The sequence below is a fragment of the Loxodonta africana genome, chromosome 15, assembly GCF_030014295.1.
Source record: "Loxodonta africana isolate mLoxAfr1 chromosome 15, mLoxAfr1.hap2, whole genome shotgun sequence".
Taxonomy (NCBI): Eukaryota; Metazoa; Chordata; class Mammalia; order Proboscidea; family Elephantidae; genus Loxodonta; species Loxodonta africana.
In genome coordinates, this window is record NC_087356.1 from 48,774,300 (window position 1) to 48,797,288 (window position 22,989).

Here is a 22,989-nt window from a genome sequence, read left to right on the forward strand (position 1 = left end):
GTCAAGTACAAGAAATGCATTAGAAATTACAATCCATTTACTAAAGCTGTGGGTTCTCATTTGCAGTATTTGACTCCTTTGATTGCCCCAATACCATATAAAACCCTTCTCTCACCAAAAGAGGTGTTGAGATGAGGGGTGGCATTATATAACGACAAAAGGATGGGGCTTGGGTCTGGATTGCTTCTTCTATATCATTTTGATTGTCTAGGTGTGAGCTCAAATCAGTAATTTAGCCTTTATGAGTCATGGTTTCCTCATCTGTAAAATGGAAATAAGAATAATAGCTCCTTACAAGATAAACATAAAAATTAAACATGAAAAATGTGTGGAAGGGTTAAGTAAACCAAAAGCTTTACACACAGATGTATAATGTTTTCCTAGCTTTTACTATCTCGCACTCTATATTTGCTCTTATTTGTTTATTATTTGTCTCCTCCAACTAGAATATAAGCTCTGAAAGTGATGATTTTGTAGGTTTTGTTCAATGCTTTATCCACAATGCCTAAAACAGTACCTAACGGACACATGGAAGGTGACAGAAACATTTATTAACAGATCAGCTGCATGGTGACTGAGCGCATCTGCAGGGTTAGCTCATTACAGACAGCATAGCACTTTTCGCTCCTGGTTCCCATTCTCCCTGCTTCATCATCATTAAGCCAGCACCTACTTGAGGGCTCACCTTGCACCAGGAATTGTATCCCCTCTGCATAGTCTCTGGGATGCTCTCACAGCAGTCCCTGTGTGTCCTGGCACTAATCACACCATTTCATGATGTCGGTACCTTCCTTAAGTGGCTGTCCATGGCCCTTTGTACTCTTTTCTAAGTCTTAGCGTTGTCTCAGACTTCAGGATGCTGAGATTCAGTATTTAACTTATTTTTAGAGTTCCTGGCAATGCCTTATGTTGATGGGTAATTAACAAATGATTTGATTATCAAGTCACTGCTCTCCTCTGGCAGCGGAAATCTCTGCCACTCTCTGGTATCCAATTACCCATTAATGCTTCTATGGCAGTTAATATTTCCTATCTTGTGTTGCTCATTAAAATGTCTTGTCTTTCTCATTGGACCATAAGTAGTTACAAGTGAATGGGGCTATAGGTAAAAGGTAACAAAAACCTTTCTCCTTCCCCATGCAAACTGACTTTGGGTCCACCTTCTATTCTGATCACTTTAGCACCTGAAAAAGGTAGAATGTTATCTATGCTTCTGGTAAAAATGACCTCTGATTAGTAAATTGAATCTGGACTGAAATACTATGAATGACTTCTACATTCCTGGTGGGAAGCCATAGTTTTGGGTCTCCCTGCATTCAATGTGTCTGGAAACCAGGAGTTCCCCTGACCACCCCTAGAAGCTATGCCTATAGGGCTGCTAGGAGGGATAGCAGTTCCTACACTGAGCTTGAGGCTCCTCTGCCAACATGGCTCTCATTCATGCGTGTGCTCCCATCCCCTGCACCTGGGTGGTGACTCAGGGGAAAAGAGCCTCTGGGCTTCTGTGAGGGTTCCCACTGAGGAGACCTGACTGGCTCTGCCCAATTACCTGGCCTGTTTCCTTTTAAGAGGCTAGGGGCCAGGGATGGTCTACCGTGGGTACATGAGTTTGATTTAGTTGAACCTAAAATCACCTACAGTAAGCATTTCAAGAGCACATGGATTCATGCTTCAGCTGAACTAATCACTACTGAGAATTGTGCCAGTAAATGAGCTAACAGGTCCTAGCATGAGCAAGAATCCAAAAGTCCCCCATCTCTGAAAGGTCCTCACCTGAAACGAAAAAAGTTTTCGATAAGTTTCTTTGTAGATATTCTTCATATGAAGAGTAGCAAGCACTGTGGAATGAAAGGAGATGCTCTGAGGAGGTCCTGCCACAAACACTGTCAGGTAGGAGATGCCATGCGCTTGTACCCAGGACAAGAGCTGGGCCCCAGGACCTCCCCCACACACCTCACAGACATCTCACAGCTGGCACTTAATGGTTTATGGTGAAGGATAAAGATATTATCCTGCCTTCATATCCAACCATGCAGTTTACAAAGGGCTTCATTTAGCATTTACAGTGAATGGTCCAGAGCAGTGTGAAGGGCAGTTAAAATACACCACGTTATGCTGATGAATACATTGAATCCTAGAAAGGTGAACAGCCTAAGACCTAAAATCTGACTACAGGACTTCTGACTTTCAATTCAGAATATTATTCTGCTTCTCTCACTGTAGGGTGGGGTATAGGGAATGAAAAAGTTTTGGGGAGAGAAGACCAAAGGAAAAGAGACCTGACAGAATTACTTCAGTTAAAGAATCCCAAAAACCATTTTTCTGTGGCTCCATCTGTCTGCATTACCTTTTTCCATCTCCCTGCTTATCAACCCATGTTTCCTCCTTGTAGTTATATCCCACATATCTCTATTGCTCTTATTCACCGGAATTGTTTATGCCATCTCAGACCATGCGTTCCTGGGGCTGGGTCTATGACAGTGCTATTTCTTTGACACTGCCTTACTTCTGGGCTCCATCACAGCCACTTGGCATTGACAGAGATGGCCCTTCTTGGGTCCTAACCAGGGGCCCCACTCTGAGCTACTGAGGGGTTGTGGAGGGTGGAGTGAGTGTTCTACACAGTTGATGATGCTCTGTGGGGACAGTAGAGGTGAGGGAGCCAGCTCTTTAACTCTCAACGTTAACAGGAGTCCCCATCACTGTACTCAAAGACCGTGAGGTCTAGTTCAATAAAAAAGTTCAATAGGAAACAGAAAACAGGAGGCATCAGAGGGGTTCCTGGTTGTTTTTCAGACTTGGCCAGCAGAATAAGTAGGGCAAAACCAAACATGTACCGTTTTTTAAGTGGCCCTTTGTCACTTCTTGTCCATCATCAGCAGTCATAAGTAGCACCTCGATCTTTCTTTCCACCAGAGCCTATGGAGAAACTCAAGAAGATAAAATGAACTGTCACCGACCCAATGGAATTGCATTTCTCTGGAAAGCATTATAGCAATAAAAATACTAGAATGAAGCCAAGGAATGCAGAGGAAGGTCTAATTCCCCATCTGACTTCTTGCAATTTATAAGTTTGTGTAAAAGCATCCGTCTCATTCACACTCAGAAATGTCAATGTGACTATTGAAATTTCAAACTTCAAAGAAGAGGCAGTGGAACTGTTTGCTTTAACTTCAATGCAGTGGTCCTCTAAGCACCTTAATGCTTTGTTTTCACCAGGGTGCCAGGGAACTTAGGACAAACACCCTCCTCCAGGCTTTCACCTAAATTAACCACATCCATGGACCCCATTCACAGGACAGATGTGTGAGCACAACTGCCTGTCTCCTGTGGTCAATGGCTGGGGCAGGTAAATTTTTGCTTAGTCACTCCACAGTTGCATTTGTTGTGGCACAAGACCCTTTATATCTCATATAACTGGAAACACTTTGAGGGACAGTCTAAATCAAAGACAGGGAGAAGAAGTTAAGGGACTTATCTGCTAAAGGGGGAACATTGAGACAGTGGGCATGGGTGCTGAGGAAACCCAGAGGTGTGCTTCCCCAGGTCTCTGGATAAAAATATCCTGAAGGGGAAAACATCCCTGCGATTATGCTAGAGGCCTTTGTTGGGTATGTGGAGGTTGTTCATTTCTACTGAACTTTTTTGAAAAATAGGGGAGGCAGAAGAGGTGAATCTAATACGTGAGAGGAGTCAGTGTGTCATATATTAATCACTGTCACCCCTTCCCACTACCATAAGATCCTATCAGATTGCAATGTTTCATATGAGCAATATGGTTTATTGGTAGGTGACCATATAGCTTATCATCCAAACCAGCACACTTGTGAGTGAAAAAGGTCATTAATAATAGTTTTGCTGGGACAACCAGAATAACCTGGGCTCTCCTGGACAAGCTAGGACACACAGCTCACTACCCACAGGGACAGCAACAGGCCCCACTTCTAGGAATGACAGGTTAGTCTTCTAACAACAACTAGACAAGCTGGAAAAAAACGTCATTTACAAATCCTTTGAAGATTCTGACTATATACCAAGGCAGTAAAGACTTGAGGAACCAAGCCCACAGAGAAGAAGAAAGCCTGGAAAGGTGAGCCCAATATTTACCACTGCTTTTCCCTTGAGACACTGGCTGATTCCTAAAGCAAGAGCTGAGAGACTGAAATGCTGAGCAGAGTTTATGAGACTTGGGGAAAGAAGCTGGTCATTCAGGGACTACCAAGGTGGAGGGGCCCTGACAAACGCTGGGCTTTCAGCTGGGATCTCCCAGGGGTAAGAGTGAGCCAAAAATAGACTCTCTCTCATAAGACTGAAGCTCAGATCCAGATCATTGCAAATACCCGCCAGAAGCAAAAACAAATCCTTCTGAAAGATTATCAAGAGCCTCAAACAGCCCCAATAATGTTTTCACAAATAAATGTCTGATATTGAATAAAAAAAATATTATGCATACCAGAAGACAATATTTTACTGAAAACCATGAGGAGGAACAAAACCAGAAATGTGTCATAGGAGATCCAGATAAGTAGATCTATCAGACATAGATTTTGAAACAATTAAAATTAATACGTTCAAGGAAATAATGGAAAAATTTGGCAAAGGACTAGAAAGTGTAAAAAGAATCAAATGGAAATTCTAAAATGAAAAATATCTGAAATTAAGAACTTAATGGATGGGTTTAATATCAAATTAGATAAAGCTGAAGAAAAAAATGATAAATTAAAAGATAGCTTAGAAGAAATTACCCAGAAAAGAATATATATAAAAAAAAATTACCCAGAAAAGAATATAATAGATATGTGGAATATGATGAAAACATCTAACATTTACATCATTTAAGTCACAGAGGAGAGAAAGAATAAAACAGAACAGACAATTGCTGAGAGTTTCCCAAAGCTTAAGAAAGACTTCAAACCACAAATTAAAGGGTGCAAAAATGCAAGCAGAATAAAAAGAAAGAAAACCAACCTAGGAAAATCTTAGTGAAACCATTGAAAACCAAAAAAAAAATTCTTAAAAGAAGCCAGAAAAAAAACAACACATTACCTTCAAAGGAACGATCATTTTACTCATAGCTGGCTTCTTTACAGAAATAATGGCAGCTGGAAGAACCTGAAAGAAAATAACTGCCAACCTAGAATTCTATATAGAGCAAAAACATCCTTCAAAAATGAAGGTGAACTAGAGACATTTGCAGATAAACAAAAGATGAAAGAATTTGTTACCAGCATATCTGCACCAAAAAAAAAAAAAAAAAAAACTACAAGTTGTTTTTAAGGAAGAGAAAAATGTTCAGAGCAATTAAAGCTCAAAGATGTAGAGAGAACAACCCAGATGGAAAGCCATCCACCTACGGTCACTTGATCTTTGACAAAGGCCTAAAGTCCATTAAATGGGGAAAAGACAGTCTTTTTAACAAATGGTGCTGGCAAAACAGGATGTCCACCTGCAAAAAAATGAAATAGGACCCATATCTCATACCATACATGAAAACTAATTCAAAATTGATCAAAGACCTAAATATAAAACCCAAAACAATAAAGATAAAAAAAAAAAAAACTTGGGTCAACTCTAGAGGCCCTAATACATGGCATTAACAGGACACAAACCATAACTAAGAATATACAAACATCAGAAGATGAGCTAGGTAACTGGGATCTCCTAAAAATTAAACACTTACACTCATCAAAAGACTTTACCAAAAGAGTTAAAAGAGAATCTACAAACTGGTAAAAAAAAAAAAAAAAAAATTGGCTATGACAAATCAGACAAAGGTCTAATCTTTAAAATCTACAGGAAAATCCAAAACCTTTACAACAAAAAGACAAATAATCCAATTAAAAAACGGGCAAAAGATATGAACAGATACTTTACCAAAGAAGACATTCAAGCAGCGAACAGATACATGAGGAAATGCTCACAATCACTAGCCATTAGAGAAATGCAAATCAAAACCACAATGAGATACCATCTCACCCCAACATTACTGGCACGAATCAAAAACACAGGAAATAACAAATGTTGGAGAGGTTGCTGGGAGATCAGAAGTCTTAGGCATTGCTGGTGGGAATGCAAAATGATACAATCATTTTCGAAAGCTAAGGATACAGCACTTCCTTAGAAAGATAGAAATAGAAATGCCATATGATCCAGCAATCCCACTACTAGGAATATATCCTAGAGAGATAACAGCTGTCACATGAATAGACATACGCACACCCATGTTTACTGCAGCGTTGTTCACCACAGCAAAAAATGGAAACAACCTCAGTGCTCATCGACAGATGAATGGATAAACAAACTATGGTACATACACACAATGGAATTCTACGCAACAATAAAGAACAATGACGAATCTGCGAAGCATCTCACAACATGAATGAATCTGGAGGGCATTATGCTGAGTGAAGTAAGTCAATCACAAAAGGGCAAATATTGTATGAGACCACTACTATAAAAACTTATGAAAACATTTACAAACAGAAAGAAGCAATCTTTGATGGTTACAAGGGAGGGGAGGGGTGGGGTTGGAAAAACACTAAATAGACAATGGATATGTGGTAACTTTGGTGAAGAATAACAGTACATAATACTGGGGAAGCCAGCACAACTTATACAAGACAAGATCATGGAAGCTCCACAAACTCCCTGAGGGACTGATTTGCTGGGCTAAGGGTTGTGGGGACCATAGTTTTGGGGAACATGTAGCTCAACTGGCATAACATAGTTTATAAAGAAAATATTCTACATCCTACTTTGGTAAGTAGTGATTTGAGTCTTAAAAGCTTGTGAGCACATGAACCAGAGACTTACGTCATCCTGAGACCAGAAGAACTAGTTGGTGCACGGCCACAACTGATGATTGCCCTGACAGGGAGCACAACAGAGAACCCCTGAGGGAGCAGGAGATCAGTGGGATGCAGACCCCAAATTCTCACAATAAGACCACACTTAATGGTCTGACTGAGACTAGAGGAATCCCGGTGGTCATGGTCCCCAAACCTTCTGTTGGCTCAGGACAGGAACCATTCCCGAAGACAACTCATCAGACATGGAAGGGACTGGACAGTGGGTAGGAGAGAGATGCTGATGAAGAGTGAGCTATTTGTATCAGGTGGACACTTGAGACTGTGTCGGCATCTCCTGTCTGGAGGGGGGATGGGAGGATAGAGAGGGTTGGAAGCTGGCAAAATTGTCACGAAAGGAGAGACTGGAAGGGCTGACTCATTAGGGGGAGAGAAAGTGGGAGTATGGAGTAAGGTGTATATAAACTTATATGTGACAGACTGACTTGATTTGTAAACGTTCACTTGAAGCTCAATAAAAATTAAAAAAAAAAAAAACACAAATTCTACCACTGGTTTATATACACTTTCAGTGTCACATAAACACTGTTATGGATTGAATTGTGTCCCCAAAGAGGTATGTCGAAGTCCCAACCGCTGATACTTCTGAACATGACCTTGTTTGGAAATAGGGTCGTTGAAGATGTTATCAGTTAAGTTCACGTCAGGTCATGCTGGAGTGGGGGGGTCCTAAACCAAGAGAGAGCTGTCCTTATAAAAGAGGAGAAGAGACACAGAGAGACACACAGAGGGAGTATGGCCATATGCAGATGGAGTCAGATATTGGGGTGATCTACAAGCCAAGTAATGCCAGGGATAGCTGGGAACCACCAGAAGCTGGGAGAGAGGCAAGCGATGGTTTCTCCCTTAGAGCCCTCAGAAGGAATCAACACCCTGATTTTGGACTCCTAACCTCTAGAGCTGTGAGACAATAAATTTCTGTTCTTATAAGCCAAAAAAAAAAAAAAAAGCTTGTGAGCAGCCGTCTAAGTCACTCCACTGGTCCTGCCCCATCTGGAGCAATGGAGAATGAAGAAAACCAAAGACTCAAGGGAAAGATTGGCCCAAAAGACTAATGGACCACAAGTACCACTGCGTCCACCAGACTGAGTCCAGCACAACTAGATGATGCCCAGCTGCCACCACTGACTGCTCTGCAGGGATCACAATAGAGTGTCCCATACAGAGCTGAAGACAAATGTAGAAAAAAATTCTAACTCACACACAAAAAACAGACTTACTGGTCTCATAGAGACTGGACAAACCCCAAGAGTATGTCCCCGGACATCCCTATAGCTCAGTACTGAAGTCACTCCTGAGGTACACCCATCAGCCAAAGATTAGATAGGTCCATAAAACAAAATGAGATTAATGGGCACACCAGCCCAGGGTCAAGCAGGAGAAGGCAGGAGGGGACAGGAAAGCTGGTAATGGGGAACCCACGGTGCAAAGGGGAGAGTGTTGACTTGCTGTGGGGTTGGTAACCAATGTCACAAAACAATACGTGTATCAACTGTTTAATGAGGAACTAGTTTACTCCATAAACTTTCATCTAAAGCACAATTTAAAAAAAAGATGTAGAGGGGAAAAAAGCAACAAAAAGTAAATTATATGGGCAAATCTAAATGTATATTAACTGTAAAAAAAAATTAACTGTACATAATAATAATAATAATGTCTTGTGTGATCTAAAATATATATAATGTTAAAAGAAATGACAATAATAGTAACCGAGAGGGGAGGGAGGAAAGTGAAATTAAACTGTTCTGAGGTGTTTGCATTGCCCTGGAACCGGCAAACATATTAATTTACATTAGACAATCATAAGCCAAGGATGGATACTGCAATCTGTACGGCAAATATTAATAGTGAAAAATATATAACAAGATTGTTGCTGTTGTTGTTAGTTGCCACAGAGGTGACTCTGAATCATGGTGACTCTGAATCATGGTGACCCAATGTACAACAGAATGAAACCTCACCCAGTCCTGTGCTATCCTCATGATAAATCCGTATATTTGAATTTATTTTTTATGGCTATTGTATGCCTTCCAACCTGAGGGGCTCACCTTCCAGAACTATATCAGATAATATTCTGTTGTGATCCGTTAGGTTTTCATTGGCTAAAATTGGAGAGCAGATCACAAGGCCTTTCTTCCTAGTCTGCCTTAGTCATGGAAGCACTGCTGCAACCTGTCCACCATGAGTGACCCTACTAGTATTTTAAATACCAATGAAACAGCTTCCAGCATCATAGCAGCATGCAAGCCACCACAGTACAACAAAGTGACAGATGGGTGGTGGACATAAGACAGTAGAGGAGAAAACAGAATAATAAAATATTCAGTCAGTGAACTATACATGTGAAGACTGCAGAATCGCAAATGTTCTGTTACCTATACACTTAACATAATTTAAAAAAAATTTTTTTTAAGTATTCAGTCAATCCAAAAGAAAGCAGGAAAGGAGAGAAAAAGAACCATAAAACAGGTGAGACAAACAGAAAGAAATAACAAGATGGTAGATTTAAATACAAATTATATTAAATGTAAAAAAACAAATATTCCATTTAAAAGACAAAGATTGTCATACTGATGAACAAAAATCAAATTGTAATTACATGCTGCCTTCAAGATATATATCTTAAATATTTTAATATAGAAAAGTTGAAAGAAAAAGGATAGAAAAATATGTATCATGCAAACCCTAACCAAAAGAGAGCTGTAATATCCACAGAAAGGAAATATTTTTAACATGATTCTTTGCATCACATTAGAGTTGCGTAGGGAGTTCTCAGTCCCCTCTAGGTTGTAAACACATGGAAAAATTAAACTGGACCTCATTCTTCTTCATATTCCATGTTAATTTTCAAGCTACAGGCACTCAGGAGATGTTTGCTCCAGAAACTAACTGAGAAAAGAAGTATGTATATATGGAGAAAAATTAAAGAGCACTTACCTTTTTAATATATTTCATGTATTTTTTATCCTTATAATATGAACCATATTCATTCTCTATCTGCACAGCAATGATGGGACCTCCCTTGTGGTACTGAGAGTCAAGGAGATAAGAGTTTGAGAGTGAGCCTACTGGTGGGAAAAGGCTGGATTTTCCAAAATTTATTGTTCTACAAACATTCTTAGAATGCCATAAAAATAACACAACTCAAACCTCAACCTCAAGTTACACTACATTTTTGGCAATGTCTCTTACTCCACAGTCAGCAATCACCTCTGGGAAGTCAAGTGCTCTTAGAATCCTTACCTTTCTTAATACTCCCTAGATAATAAACTCTCATTAAGAACATAAAAAGCAAACCCATTGCCCTCAGGTGGATCCTGACTCATAGTGACCCTATAGGACAGAGTAGAACTGCCCCATAGGGTTTCCAAGGTTGTAATCTTTACAGAAGCAGAATGCCACATCTTTCTCTCACAGAGTGGCTCTTGGGTTCCAACGGCCAATCTTTTGGTTAGCAGCTAAGTGCTAACTAGGGCTCCTTTAAATTCTCGTTATTCTCCCCTCATTTAACACATTAAGCATGAGGCCTTAATTAAGCTTGAATAAGGTATTCTTCATCCTATCTCCTATGTGCTGGATGTCATCTCATTCACACTTCTCAGGAGCTTTGCTCTTTGGAGTATCCCCTCTGTCTTTTGAATCTTCATCTCTTTCTTTACTGACTGCTTCCCATCATTATTTAAATTCACTCAAGGCCCTATGTTAAGAATAACTTGCCTGGATCACTTCCCTTGCAGTTACCACCCTCTTGGCCTCTTCATCCTCAGGGCCACATTTTGTGAAACACTGTCCACACACACTCCCTCTCCTCTCATTCATTCTTTTATGCATTGTAGCCTCACTTCGTGAACGGGTAGCCTCACTTCCACTCTTTTCTTTCCAACTAAATTATCGACATGGCCTTCTTTTTGATAAATTTAAATAATCTTGGTTCTTAATGTCATTTCTCTCTTAGCAACCGTTCTCCTCCTCTCTTCTGCCATTTCCTGTAACACATTCTCTCTTAGTGCTTGGCTTGCCTCTCTAGTAACTTCTCCTTCGTGCACTGCTTTCTTAAGTGTTGATATCCCTCAATGGTTCTCTATTAACCCCAATTCTGTGCTACAGCCCATTCCCTTCTGCCCTCTCAAGATTTCACTCTTTCAATTATGCCCTTTTCCAAATATCTTCACGTCTTCCCTCTCAGCTCCTTTCTGTTAACATCAAACATGCCCAAGAACCTCTGTCTTTTTAAATCTTTTTCAGCCCAAGCTCCCTGTCAGCTATTGTATTTTCTCTCCATAACTTGCACTCCTCACATCCCAGCCAAAGTTCATTGTGCCTACTTTGTACATCCTCAACCTCTTCTTGGTGATAAGTGGTGTAACCATGAGGTACCCTCGAAGCATACAGAGATAAGAGAAATACTGTTGACCCGTAAGAATTATACTCCACACCAATAATGTAAATAGCAATTCAACAAAACCCAGGCCTATGTATAAGCATGACTGAAGCATTTGCACACTGAAAACTATGATCACAGTGACCTAGGAGAAACTTTAGGTGGAAGTTGAAACGGGAGGATATTAAACAAGCAAGTAATAAATTGACTATCCGCCAGGTGCTCCGTGGAAACTCTATGGGGCAGTTCTACCCTGTCCTCTAGGATCACTATGAGTCGGAATTGACTCGATGGCACTGGGCTGGGCTGGGCATACCCTGCTAGGGAAGAAAAAGAGAACACATGCCTAAAGCAGTGTTTCTCAAACCTTTAAAACTCATATCCCTTGCTGACAAACATTGAACAACTTTCAAAATACTCTTCTTCCTTCCTCTTTCCCATTCTTCCAAAGAGGAATTCAGAAGACTACAGAATAGAAAAAGGCAAGAGGAGAGAGCAAGAAGTTGACCATACTGGAATTACCTAAAACAAGGGACCCTGAGTTTGATAAATATAATAGATAGTCCTAGACGTAGGGTGCTTAGTGGTAAGGAAGTACTGACTGATGAGGCCTTGATGAAATAGCTTTCAAGACCACCAAACTTCCTCTGGCCTTGAATTCCATGCTCACTAAGCAACCTTCAGAGTACTGATTTTTTCAGGAGTTTTAAGTCTGAGAAGTCCCGAATTTGAGATGGGAGGAGCATTGTATTCCAGCACTGTCAAGTAGAATTTAATTCAGTGATGAAAACGTTCTATATCTGCACAGTTCAGTACAGTGGCCATTAGCCACAAGTAGCTATTGAGCACTTAAAAGGTGGCTAGTGTGACCGAGGAATTGAATTTTTAGTCTTAACTAATTTTTTTATTGTGCCTTAGTTGAAAGTTCACAGTGCAAATTAGTTTCTCATTAAACAATTAATATATACATTGTTTTGTGCCATTGGTTGCCAGCCCTGAGATGTGTCAACACTCTCCCCTTCTTGACCTCGGCTTCCCCATTTCCATTCATCCAGCTTTCCTGTCCTATCCTGCCTTCTCATCTTTTGGGTTGGTGTGCCCATTTAATCTCGTATACATGGTTGAGCTACATGCGTTATTGTTTGTTTTATAGGCCTGTTTAATCTTTGGCTGAAGGGTGAACATCAGAAGTGACTTTAGTACTCAGTTAAAAGGGTGTCCAGAGGCCATACTCTCAGGCTTTCTCCAGTCTCTGTCAGGCCAGTAAGTCTTTTTTTTTCTTTTTTTGTGAGTTTGAATTTTGTTCTACATTTTTCTCTAGCTCTGTCTGGGACCCTCTACCGTGATCCCTGTCAGAGCAGTCAATGGTGGTAGCTGGGCACCATCTAGTTGTGCTGGACCCAGTCTGCTGGAGGCTGTGGTAGTTGTGGTCCATTAGAACTTTGGATTAATCTTTCCCTTATGTCTTTGGTTTTCTTCATTCTTCGTTGCTCCAGACAGGGTGGGACCAGTAGACATACCTTAGACAGCCGCTTACAAGCTTTTAAGACCCCAAACACTACTCACCAAAGTAGGATGTAGAACATTTTCTTTATAAACTATGTTATGCCAATTGAGCTAGATGTTCCCCAAGACTATGGTCCCTAGCCCTCAGCTCAGTAACTGGGCCCCACAAAGAGTTTGGATGTGTCTATGAAGCTTCTATGACTTTGTCTTGGTCAAGTTGTGCTGACAGTCCCAGTATTGTGTACTGTCTTATCCCTCACCAAAGTTACCATTTATCTAATATCTAGTTAGTGTTTTTTCCTCCCCACCACTTCCCACCCTTTTAACCATCAAAGATTGTTTCTTTCTGTGTGTAAGCCTTTTCGTGAGTTCTTATAGTAGTGTTCTCATACAGTATTTGTCCTTTTGTGATTGACTTATTTCACTCAGCATAATTCTCTCCAGATTCATCCATGCTGTGGGATGTTTCACAGACTCATCATTGTTCTTTATCATTGTGTACTATTCCACTGTGTGTATATACCATAGTTTATTTATCCTTTCGTCTGTTGATGGGCACTTAGGATTATCTCTACTATCTCTATCTCTACTATCCCCAAAGGACTATCCCTACTGTTCCCAAATTGATGCATGGGCTTCAGTCACCAGGAGTTTGAATAGCTGCCCTAAGTCTAATTAAGTTAGAAACTAACTTGTGTCTCTAACAAATTTACACCTTGTGAAATCTTCTCCCGGCCATATACAAAGCTTGTTATTACCTCCATTCAATCCACAATAATATCTACTTCAAAGGGTCACTTTGAGGATGAAATGCTAGGTAAATGTTAATTGCAAGGCACAAAGTTTGAGAGCTAATAGATGATATATATTTGTCCCTTCCCTCTGCTTATTTTCTACCTAGTATATAGCTCTTTTTATATTTTCCAGCCATTTTAGAAATACAGTTGCATACTATTTCTACTTGAGCGTGTACAACATCATGATTGTATTGCAAGAAAGGTATACTAAAAATCAAATAAATTGTAATTTCTACAAAATCACTAACCTAAGGTCATCCATGTAAGCTATTATTGGTGAAAGACAGGCCTATAGTTATCATTAGTGGATAAATGAAGACATTTTGATGATAATCAGTAGTTAATCATTTCTGGTGAATTGATGCCTTTGAATTATAGTGTTGGCAAAGACTATTGAATACACCATGGACTGCCAGAAGAACAAACAAATCTGTCTGGGAAGAATTACAGCCAGAATGCTCCTTAGAAGTGAAGGTGGTAAGACTTTGTCTCATGTGCTTTGGACATGTTATCATAAGGGATCAGTCCCTGAGAAGGTATATTATGCTTGGTAAAGTAGAGGGTCAGCAAAAAAGAGGAAGACCCTTAGCGAGATGGATTGACACTGTGGCTGCGACAATGGGCTCAAACAGCAATGATTGTGAGGATGGCACAAGACCAGGCAATATTTCGTTCTCTTGTACATGGGGTCACTACGAATTGGAGCTGACTCTACAGCACCTAACCACAACAATAGAACGAATAAAGAAAGGATCAGACAAAACAAAAAAGTATGGAGTGTAGCTCCAAGCGTACTGCCAGAAAAATGACAAATCTGAAATTACGAGCTTTTGGTCAGTTGGGCCAGTTGATGGGGTAAGGCTCAAAAGCAGAGATTCTTTTTATTTTTCAACATTAAGTTGATCATTTGGTTTATTATTATTACTGCTCTCTATATATGAAGCCCTGGTGGCACAGTGGTTAAGTGTTTGGCTGCTAACCAAAAGATCAGAAGTTCGAATCCACCAGCCACTTCTTGCAAATCCTGTGAGGCAGTTTTACTCTAACTTATAGGGTCACTATGAGTTGGAATCTGCTCAATGACGACAGTTTTTTTTTTTTTTTTTAATGACATATAAAACTTTATAACAATAGCAACAACAACCAAAAAATATATGTGTGGTTACATATGTATGTTTGTGTGCATACAGGTGTAGAGGTATGTATATGTGTGTATATACAGATATATCTATATGTATATACACACATGTGTGCATGCATATATATTCACATATACAATAAAGCACATAGGAGGCACAGTTACAGACACATCTTAGACTTAACCAAACACCTCAGAGAATTGGTTTCACAGGGTTCAAAGGCTTAGGCCATAGTCTTGTGGGACAACTCAGTCAATTGGAATAATATAATTCATAAAGTTTATGTTCTACATCCTAGTTTGGTTAGTAGCGTCTGGAGTCTTAAAAGCTTGCAAGTGGCCATCTAACCCATTGCTCTCAAATTGATTCCAACTCAGTGACCCTGCTGGACAGAAGAGGAGTGCCCCATAGAGTTTCCAAGGCTGTAAATCTTTATGGGAGCAGACTATCACATCTTTCTCCCATGGCGTGGCTGATGAATTTGAGCTGCTGACCTTTCAGTTATCAGGTGAGCACTTAACCACTGTGCCACCAGAGCTCCTGAGCAGCCATCTAAGATACAACTATTGGTCTGTATCCATCCGGGATAAAAGAGAAAGACAGAAACCAAAGACTCAAAGAAAAAAACTAGTCTACAGGACTAATAACCTACACAACCTCATTTAGTGAGACCAGTAGAACAAGATGGTGCTCAGCTTCTACTAACAACCATTCTAATCAGGTACACAATAGATGGATCCTGATAGAATGGGAAAAATATGTGAAACAGAACTCAAATTCTTAAAAAGTCCAGATTTACTGGGCTGGTTGAGACTAGAGGACTCCCTGGGACTATTGCCCTGAGATACTCTCTAAACTTTGAATCAAAACTATTCCCTATAGTCATCTTTTAGCTATATAACAGATTGACTCACAAAATAAAGAATATCACCCATGAGTACTGTACTTCTTCAAAAAATCATCTGTATGAGACCATGTCATGGATTGAGTTGTATCCCCAAAAATATGTGTATCAATGTGGCTGGGCCATGATTCCCAGTATTGTGTGGTTGTCTTCCATTTCATGATAGATATAATTTTCCTATGTGTTGTAAATCCTAATCTCTGCCTGTGGTTAATGAGGCAAGATCAGATTATGTTAAAGAGGATTAGGGTAGGATTTAACACCCTTGCTCAGGTCACATCCCTGATCCAGTGTAAAGGGGGTTTCCCTGGGGTATGGCATGCACCACCTCTTATCTTACAAGAGATAAATGGAAAGGGAGGCAAGCAGAGAGTTAGGGACCTCATACCACCAAGAAAACAGTGCCAGGAGCAGAGTGTGTCCTTTGGACCCAGGGTTCCTGCTCACAGAAGCTCCTAGTCTAGGGGAAGATTAATGATCTTCCTCCGGAGCCAACCGACAGAGAAAGCCTTCCACTGGACCTGATACCCTAAATTTGGGCTTTGTAGTCTACTAGATTGTGAGCTAGTAAATTTCTCTTTATTAAAGCCACTCACTTGTGGTATTTCTAACAGCACTAGATGACTAAGACAGACCAAAGGGTCAACATTTACTATAAAGTAATGATAAGAAGGCAAGAAGGTATGGAAACTAGATTGCTGGAAACAGAACAACCAGAAAGGGAATAATGAGAATGCTGACACTGTGAAAAATGTAACCAGTGTCACTGAACAATTTGTGTAGAAAACTGTTAGGCGGGAACCTAGGTTACAGTGTAAAACCAAACCAAACCCATTGCCGTCGAGTCAATTCCGACTCATAGTGACCCTACTTTCACTGAAAATGCAATAAAATATTATCTTTAAAAAAAAAAAAAACCCATAGAGCACAGTTCTACTCTGACACACATGTGGTCACCATGAGTCAGAATCAAACTAATGGCAAATTGTTACGTTAGCCCTATCAAGGAAATCAACTCAGGCAATTATTTCCCTGGGGTGAAGAGATGGGGAATTGGGTCTTACCTGTAGTGATGCTATCCTGGGAATCAGCTGATCAAAATAAAGATTTACAGCTTTAGTGAAACCCTTGTAAGTTGTTCTCAGCTTCATTCTTGGATCCCGGAGTAACCAGCTAGGATTGAAAAAGGTAAGACTCAGACTCGGAATGGGAAATAGCAGTAAAAACTGTTCAAGCATGAGGCTGGAGGAGCATGCACAGCCCAAATTTGCACAGCTATAGCAAGACCTTCTATTGTAAGGTTTTAGTTCAACCTTTAGAAAAAGTCTATGTCGAAAGACTTTCAGCCAACATGGCATCATAGACAGAAGCAACACATCGTCCCTCCACAGCAAAGACCTGAAAAACTAAAACAGAAGCAAATGTTGTTCCTGGAACCCAAAGCGTCAATGAAGAGATAAAGGACTCAGCCAAACACTGAATGGAGTAAGAAACTAACAGAGGACAGAAAGCGTGTGGAGGCTCTTTATCAGCTAACGCTGGATGAATTTGCCACCTTGGACTCCTGTTGGAGATAAGCTGGCAGAGAGCGTGGGAAAGCAGCTTCGTGGAACTCCTAGCAGGAGACAGAGCATCCGGTAACCAGCGACACAAGCTTTCCCACCCCTTATCCTCTCCCCACTGCTCTACCTCTGAGCTTCCTGGCTGGCTGTGGTGGCTTGGCTGGGTGGGAAGTGCAGCTACTGTGCCACTTGGATTTGCCCCACTCACATTGTAGATTGGCAGACAGGGAGTATGGGAAAGCAGATTCAGGAGGTTCCCAGCAGGAGATAGAGCACCCAATAACAAGAGATATATGCTTTCCTTCTTCCCTACCTCCTTGGGCCCCCTATACTTTCCGCCAGGTGCAGTGTCTTGGCCAGGAGGCAACTGCTTCTGCCCCAGGCTGCTTGGATTCACCCTGTCCACACTGGCCGTGTCCCTGAGCTGGTGTTGCCTCCTTCCATCTCTGGATTTCTTCTGTGCCTCCCACGACCTTCCCCTCCTTTCTCTTGAACACCTGGCTCCGTGTGCCATCTTTGCTTCTTCCTGAACGGCTGTGAAGCTCCGCTTGACTGGGGAACCACTTTCCCAGCCCGTAACACGACGCTGGTGGGATACCTGGGGTTTTTTTTTTTTTTTTTTTGGCTTGTTTTGTTTTGTTCTCTTTGTTTTCTTTCTCTGTTCACACTTGGAAGCCCCTTCTAGCCAGGCTGCACTGCACGGCTTAGGAGCCACTCCCCCAATCTGCGCAGCTGCATAGGCAGGATGCCTGGGACCATTTCTTTATTTTTTCTTCTCTCTTTTTCCCTTTCTGTCTTTCTTCATTTCTCAGTTCTCGTCTGTCTATACTTACCTTCTTTTCCTGTCTGCTGAATATCTGGTGCTGTGTGACATCTATACCTAATCTAGCCAGGCTATATTACGCAGCCTGGGAGACTTCCCTGGTCTTTGCAGACACACAGGTAGGATCCATGGGGGCTTTTCTTTTTCTTTTTTTTTTCCGAATTTTTGTCAACTTATTATTTTTTTTCTCTTTTTGATTTTTTCTGTTTCTTGGTTTCTCATCTCTCCACTCCAACAGCAAGCCCCTTTAGCACTCTTTTTTTTTTTCTTTGTTTGTTTGTTCTTGGCTCCTGTTTCTCTCTCCTCTTTCCAATGCCCATATTAGCTCCATACATCACAACCTACGTCTCTTTCCTGCCTACCTGTACCAGGCACTGAACATCACACCACCGAAAAGCACAGGCACGGCCTACCAGAACCAGCCCAGCATTGATTCCTGGCCTGCCTTGTCGGCCTTGTACTTGCCACAGACAACCCATCCCAATCCCTCCCCTTCAGCTGGATCTGCCCTGCTGCACTATAATAGCTGAGCAACTGGCCCAGCCTACTGGACAAGGAGGTCAAAAGTATCACAATAACAGATGAGCAAACAACAAAGAGCACAGAGCCTGCCTGCTCCGACATAACCAAATAGGACAAAAAAGCAGGACAAAACAAACAAATCTACAATCAAGAAATGAAGAAAACAACTTCTGAATGTCCTGAAGACAGTAGACAATATCAAAACATATTTTAAAAAAGGACAGAATGGGTCCAGTAGGCATCCAAAATACAACACCAGATGACCAGAAGAAAAGGCACTAGAACTACCTGACAGAGAATTCAAATCTCTAATATTCAGAACAGTCTAAGAGTTCAAGCAAAAAGCAGACAAAAACGAAGAAAAAATAGACAAATTTTTTGAAAAGGCAGGCATATTCATGGGAAATGGAACAATTCAGGAAAGCAATACAAGAACAAAATGCCAAAATAAATTCACAACTAGAAATCATACAAAAACAACAATTAGAAATCCAAAAGATAAACAAGATTTCAGAAATGGATAGTGTCATAGACGGGCTGAGGAGCAGGCTTGAAACAATGGAAGACAGAATCAGCAAAATTGAAGACAAACGCTTGAATACAACACTGTTTGAGGAAAAATAGAAAAAAGAATGAAGAAAAATGAAGAAACCCTGAGAATTATGTGGGATACAATCAAAACAAAAAAAATTTGTGAGTGATTGGAGTTCCAGAATAGGGAGAGAAAACAGAAAACACAGAGAGGATCATTGAAGAATTGCTGACAGAAAACTTGCCTAATATCATGAATGATGAAAAGCTGACCATCCAAGAAGCTCAACGAACTCCATATAGGATAGACCCCAAAAGAAAAACACCAAGGCATATCATAATCACACTTGCTAAAACCAAAGACAAAGAAAAAATCCTGCAAGCAGTCCAAGAAAAACAAAAAGTCACATACAGAGGAGAAACAATAAGACTAAGCTCTGATTATTTGGCAAAAACCATGCAGGCAAGAAGGCAATGGGATGACATACATAAAACCTTGAAAGAAAAAAATCACCAACCAAGATTAATATATCCTGCAAAACTTTCATTCAGATATGATGGTGAAATTAGGACATTTCCAGGTAAACAGAAATTAAGGGAATATGTAAAAACAAAACCAAATTTACAAGTATTATTAAAGGCAGTCTTTTGGTCTGAGAACAAACAACACCAGACCATAGCTGAATCTAGGATGCAAGATTGTACCAGCCAGATACCAACCTAGGAAATGAACTCTCAAGGACTATCCAAAACCAAAACAATTGTAACAGGGAACCAGAGAGGTTAATCTGTAAATGACAACAACATCAGAACAATAAAAGAAGATGAATAAATGGTATAGGTATAGAGCTTTCTAATGGAGAGAAAGGCAAGGTGACACCAAGTACTAACAGGAACCTATTACCTAGGAGGAAACCCTGGTGGTGTAGTGGTTAAGTGCTATGGCCACTAACCAAGAGGTCGGCAGTTGGAATCTGCCAGGTGCTCTTTGGAAACTCTATCAGGCAGTTCTACTCTGTCCTATGGGGTTGCTATGAGTCAGAATCGACTTGATGGCAGTGGGTTTGCTTTTTGGTATTACCTAGGAAGACAAGGGTAAATTTTAAGTTAACCACAAAGAAAGTTAACAAACCTACCATCAAAATAAAGAAGAAAAACATAAAGTCTCAATAAAAACAAAATCTACAAAAACGAAAGAAATGAAAAAGAAATTCACAAACAAAAGGAACTCAGCACAGGAGAGTAAGAGGAACAAACAAAACGTTAGCATCACATAAAAAAGCACTGCAAAATGACAGCAATAAACTCAACAATAAAGAACAAGGATCTGTGAAGCATCTCACAACATGGATGCATCTAGAGGACATTATGCTGAATGAAATAAGTCAATCGCAAAAGGATAAATATGAGACCACTACTGTAAAAACTCACAAAAAGGCTTACATACAGAAACAATATTTGATGATTATGAGGAATGGGAGGGATGGAGATGGAAAAACACTTAACAGACAAAAGATAAGTAGTAACTTTGGTGAAAGGTAAGACAGTACACAATACTGGGGAAGCCCGCACAATCTGTACAAGGCAAGGCCACGGTAGTTCCATAGACTCATCCAAACTCCCTGAGGGACCGAATTGCTGGACCGGGTGCTTTGGGGACCATAGTCTCAGGGAACATCTAGCTCAATTGGCATTACAAAGTTTATAAAGAAAATTTTCTACATTCTACTTTGATGAGTAGCATCTGGGGTCTTAAAAGCCTGTGAGCAGCCATCTAGGACACTCCACTGGTCTCACCCCTTAAGGAGCAAGGAACACTGAAGAAAACTAAAGACACAAAGGAAAGATTAGTCCAAAGGACTAATCTACCAAGGCCTCCTCCAGACTGAGTCCAGTACAACTAGTTGGTGCCTGGCTACCACTGACTGCTCTGACAGGGATCACAATAGAGGGTCCCAGGCAGAGCTGGAGAAAAATGTAGAACAACATTCTAACTCAGAAAGAAAGAACAGGCTTGCTGGCCTGACAGAGACTGGAGAAACCCTGAGAGTATGGCCCCCGGACACCCTTTCAGCTCAGTAATGAGGTCACTCCTGAGGCTCACCCCTCGGCCAAAGATTGAACAGACCCATGGAACAAAACAAGACTAAAGGGGGGCACCAGCCCTGGGGCAGGGACTGGAAGGCAGGAGGCAACAGTAAAGCTGGTCATAGGGAACCCAGAGTTGAGAAGGGAGAGTGTTGACATGTTGTGGGGCTGTTAACCAATGTCATAGAACAATGCGTGTACCGTTTGATGAGAAACTAGTTTGTTCTGTAAACCTTCATCTAAAGTATAATAAAAAAAAAGTCTATGTCCCAGTTACAAGTAACTCAGCAGTTTAGCCATCCATCACCTCTTTCATCAAGTAAATAGAGCAGGCATTGTCAAACTACAGCCTATGGGCCAAATCAGGCTACTGGAAGACAACCAACCCATCTGTCTACATACTGTCACTGCTGCTTTTGTGCTACAGTGGCAGCACTGAGTTGTGACAGAGACTGCATGTGGGCTGCAAAACCTAAACTATTTACTATTTGGCCCTTTATAGAAAAAGTTTGCTGACTCTCTGGCCTAGAATGAGATTTTTTATAAAGCTACTTAGCAGTTTTTTTTTCATCTCTTTAAAAAGAGATTATCAATCCAATTTCTTGCTATTTATACTGCTACCACAAAAAACTAGAACATATTGATACATTACTTAAGTGGTAGCCATTAGTTTGTATTTAAATAATCAATATGTGCTCTACCTCATCTGTACTACCGAAATGTTGATAAGAAATAAATACTATATAATCCCCAGTATTTTAAAGCTCATTTTCTACATCACTCAATGAAAAAAATCATGCAGATTAAAAATCGTCATGGAAAACAAAGCAAAACCCTTTGTTCTAACTTGCATTTGAATGTGCTGCGGCCCTTGTGGGGTCAAGGCCAGGGACCCTCAGAGCACAACTTACCTGGGCAAGCCTCCAAGGTCTAGGTCGCCACCGACATAAGGGCCTGGACATAGAATGACCCACAGTCCTACCTCTGAAGCTGTGAATATAAAAACCCTAGGAAGCAAAACAATGACAATAATGAGACATCCAAATCTGAGACCTGGAATCCCTGCTCTGTCTCTCTCTTTGCTTCCTTTTGAGGTTGGAATGGAGTATAACTCCCAACCTGGCCTACAAAAGTCCTATAGAAGCCATGCCCCAGCTGGACAGGCCACCTGACACTCAGTAGGCAATGGGTTCAGTCAAGATGTTCAGAGAGGAGGACATAAAATTGAGAGTCCAGAAACCCAAAATGAAACTCCAACTTCTCTCCCAAATCTACTTCTCCTCCCAATCTTTCCTTTCTTTGCAAATGGCACCATTGTCTAGGAAGTACCCAAGTCAGAAAGTTGCAACCTCCCTTGAGTCCTCTTCCCTTCTCACCCCCCTGCCACTTCAGCCAGTCACTAAACAATATTTATTCCTCATAATTAATGTTTTCAAGCTTGAAATTCTTCTGCATTCCTACTGTTACCATTTTGGTTCAAGAACTGAGTTATTAGAATGGCCTTCAAGTGATTTCCTTCCTTCCTTCTTACCTTCTTCCAATCCTTCTCCAATTACTATCAATAATAATAATATCGTTATCAATAAAAAGAGGAGCTAATATTTACTTAGTATAAACATCAGGTCTACAGCTAAATTCTTTAAATTTAATACGTTATTTGACAATTCTATGAGATAGGTATCAAAGCCTTTTCCATATGACAGATAAGAATTCAAGCCTAGAGGAGTCAGAACTTCCTCAGCGTCACATTTTTAGTAAACAGAAGAGCTAGAATTAGAATTCAGGCAGAGGGCCACCAGAAATGCAATCTTAACCAACCTTGAACATACTGCCCAAATGATCTTTCAAAAATGAACTTCCCAAATTAAAA

General features: G+C 40.6%; 1 protein-coding gene across 1 annotated transcript in view; it reads right to left on the reverse strand.

Annotated features, from left to right (window-relative positions):
- The window catches only part of LOC100654625 (beta-galactosidase-1-like protein 2), a 64,290-nt gene that overhangs the window by 20,089 nt on the left and 21,212 nt on the right, over nucleotides 1-22,989 (reverse strand). Inside the window, exons 4-8 of the mRNA XM_064268308.1 lie at nucleotides 22,031-22,126; nucleotides 16,658-16,766; nucleotides 9,804-9,896; nucleotides 2,838-2,919; nucleotides 1,774-1,838 (exon numbers count right to left, since the gene is read on the reverse strand). Of these exons, the coding sequence (XP_064124378.1) occupies nucleotides 1,774-1,838; nucleotides 2,838-2,919; nucleotides 9,804-9,896; nucleotides 16,658-16,766; nucleotides 22,031-22,126 (445 nt within the window). The remainder of the gene's footprint in view (nucleotides 1-1,773; nucleotides 1,839-2,837; nucleotides 2,920-9,803; nucleotides 9,897-16,657; nucleotides 16,767-22,030; nucleotides 22,127-22,989) is intronic.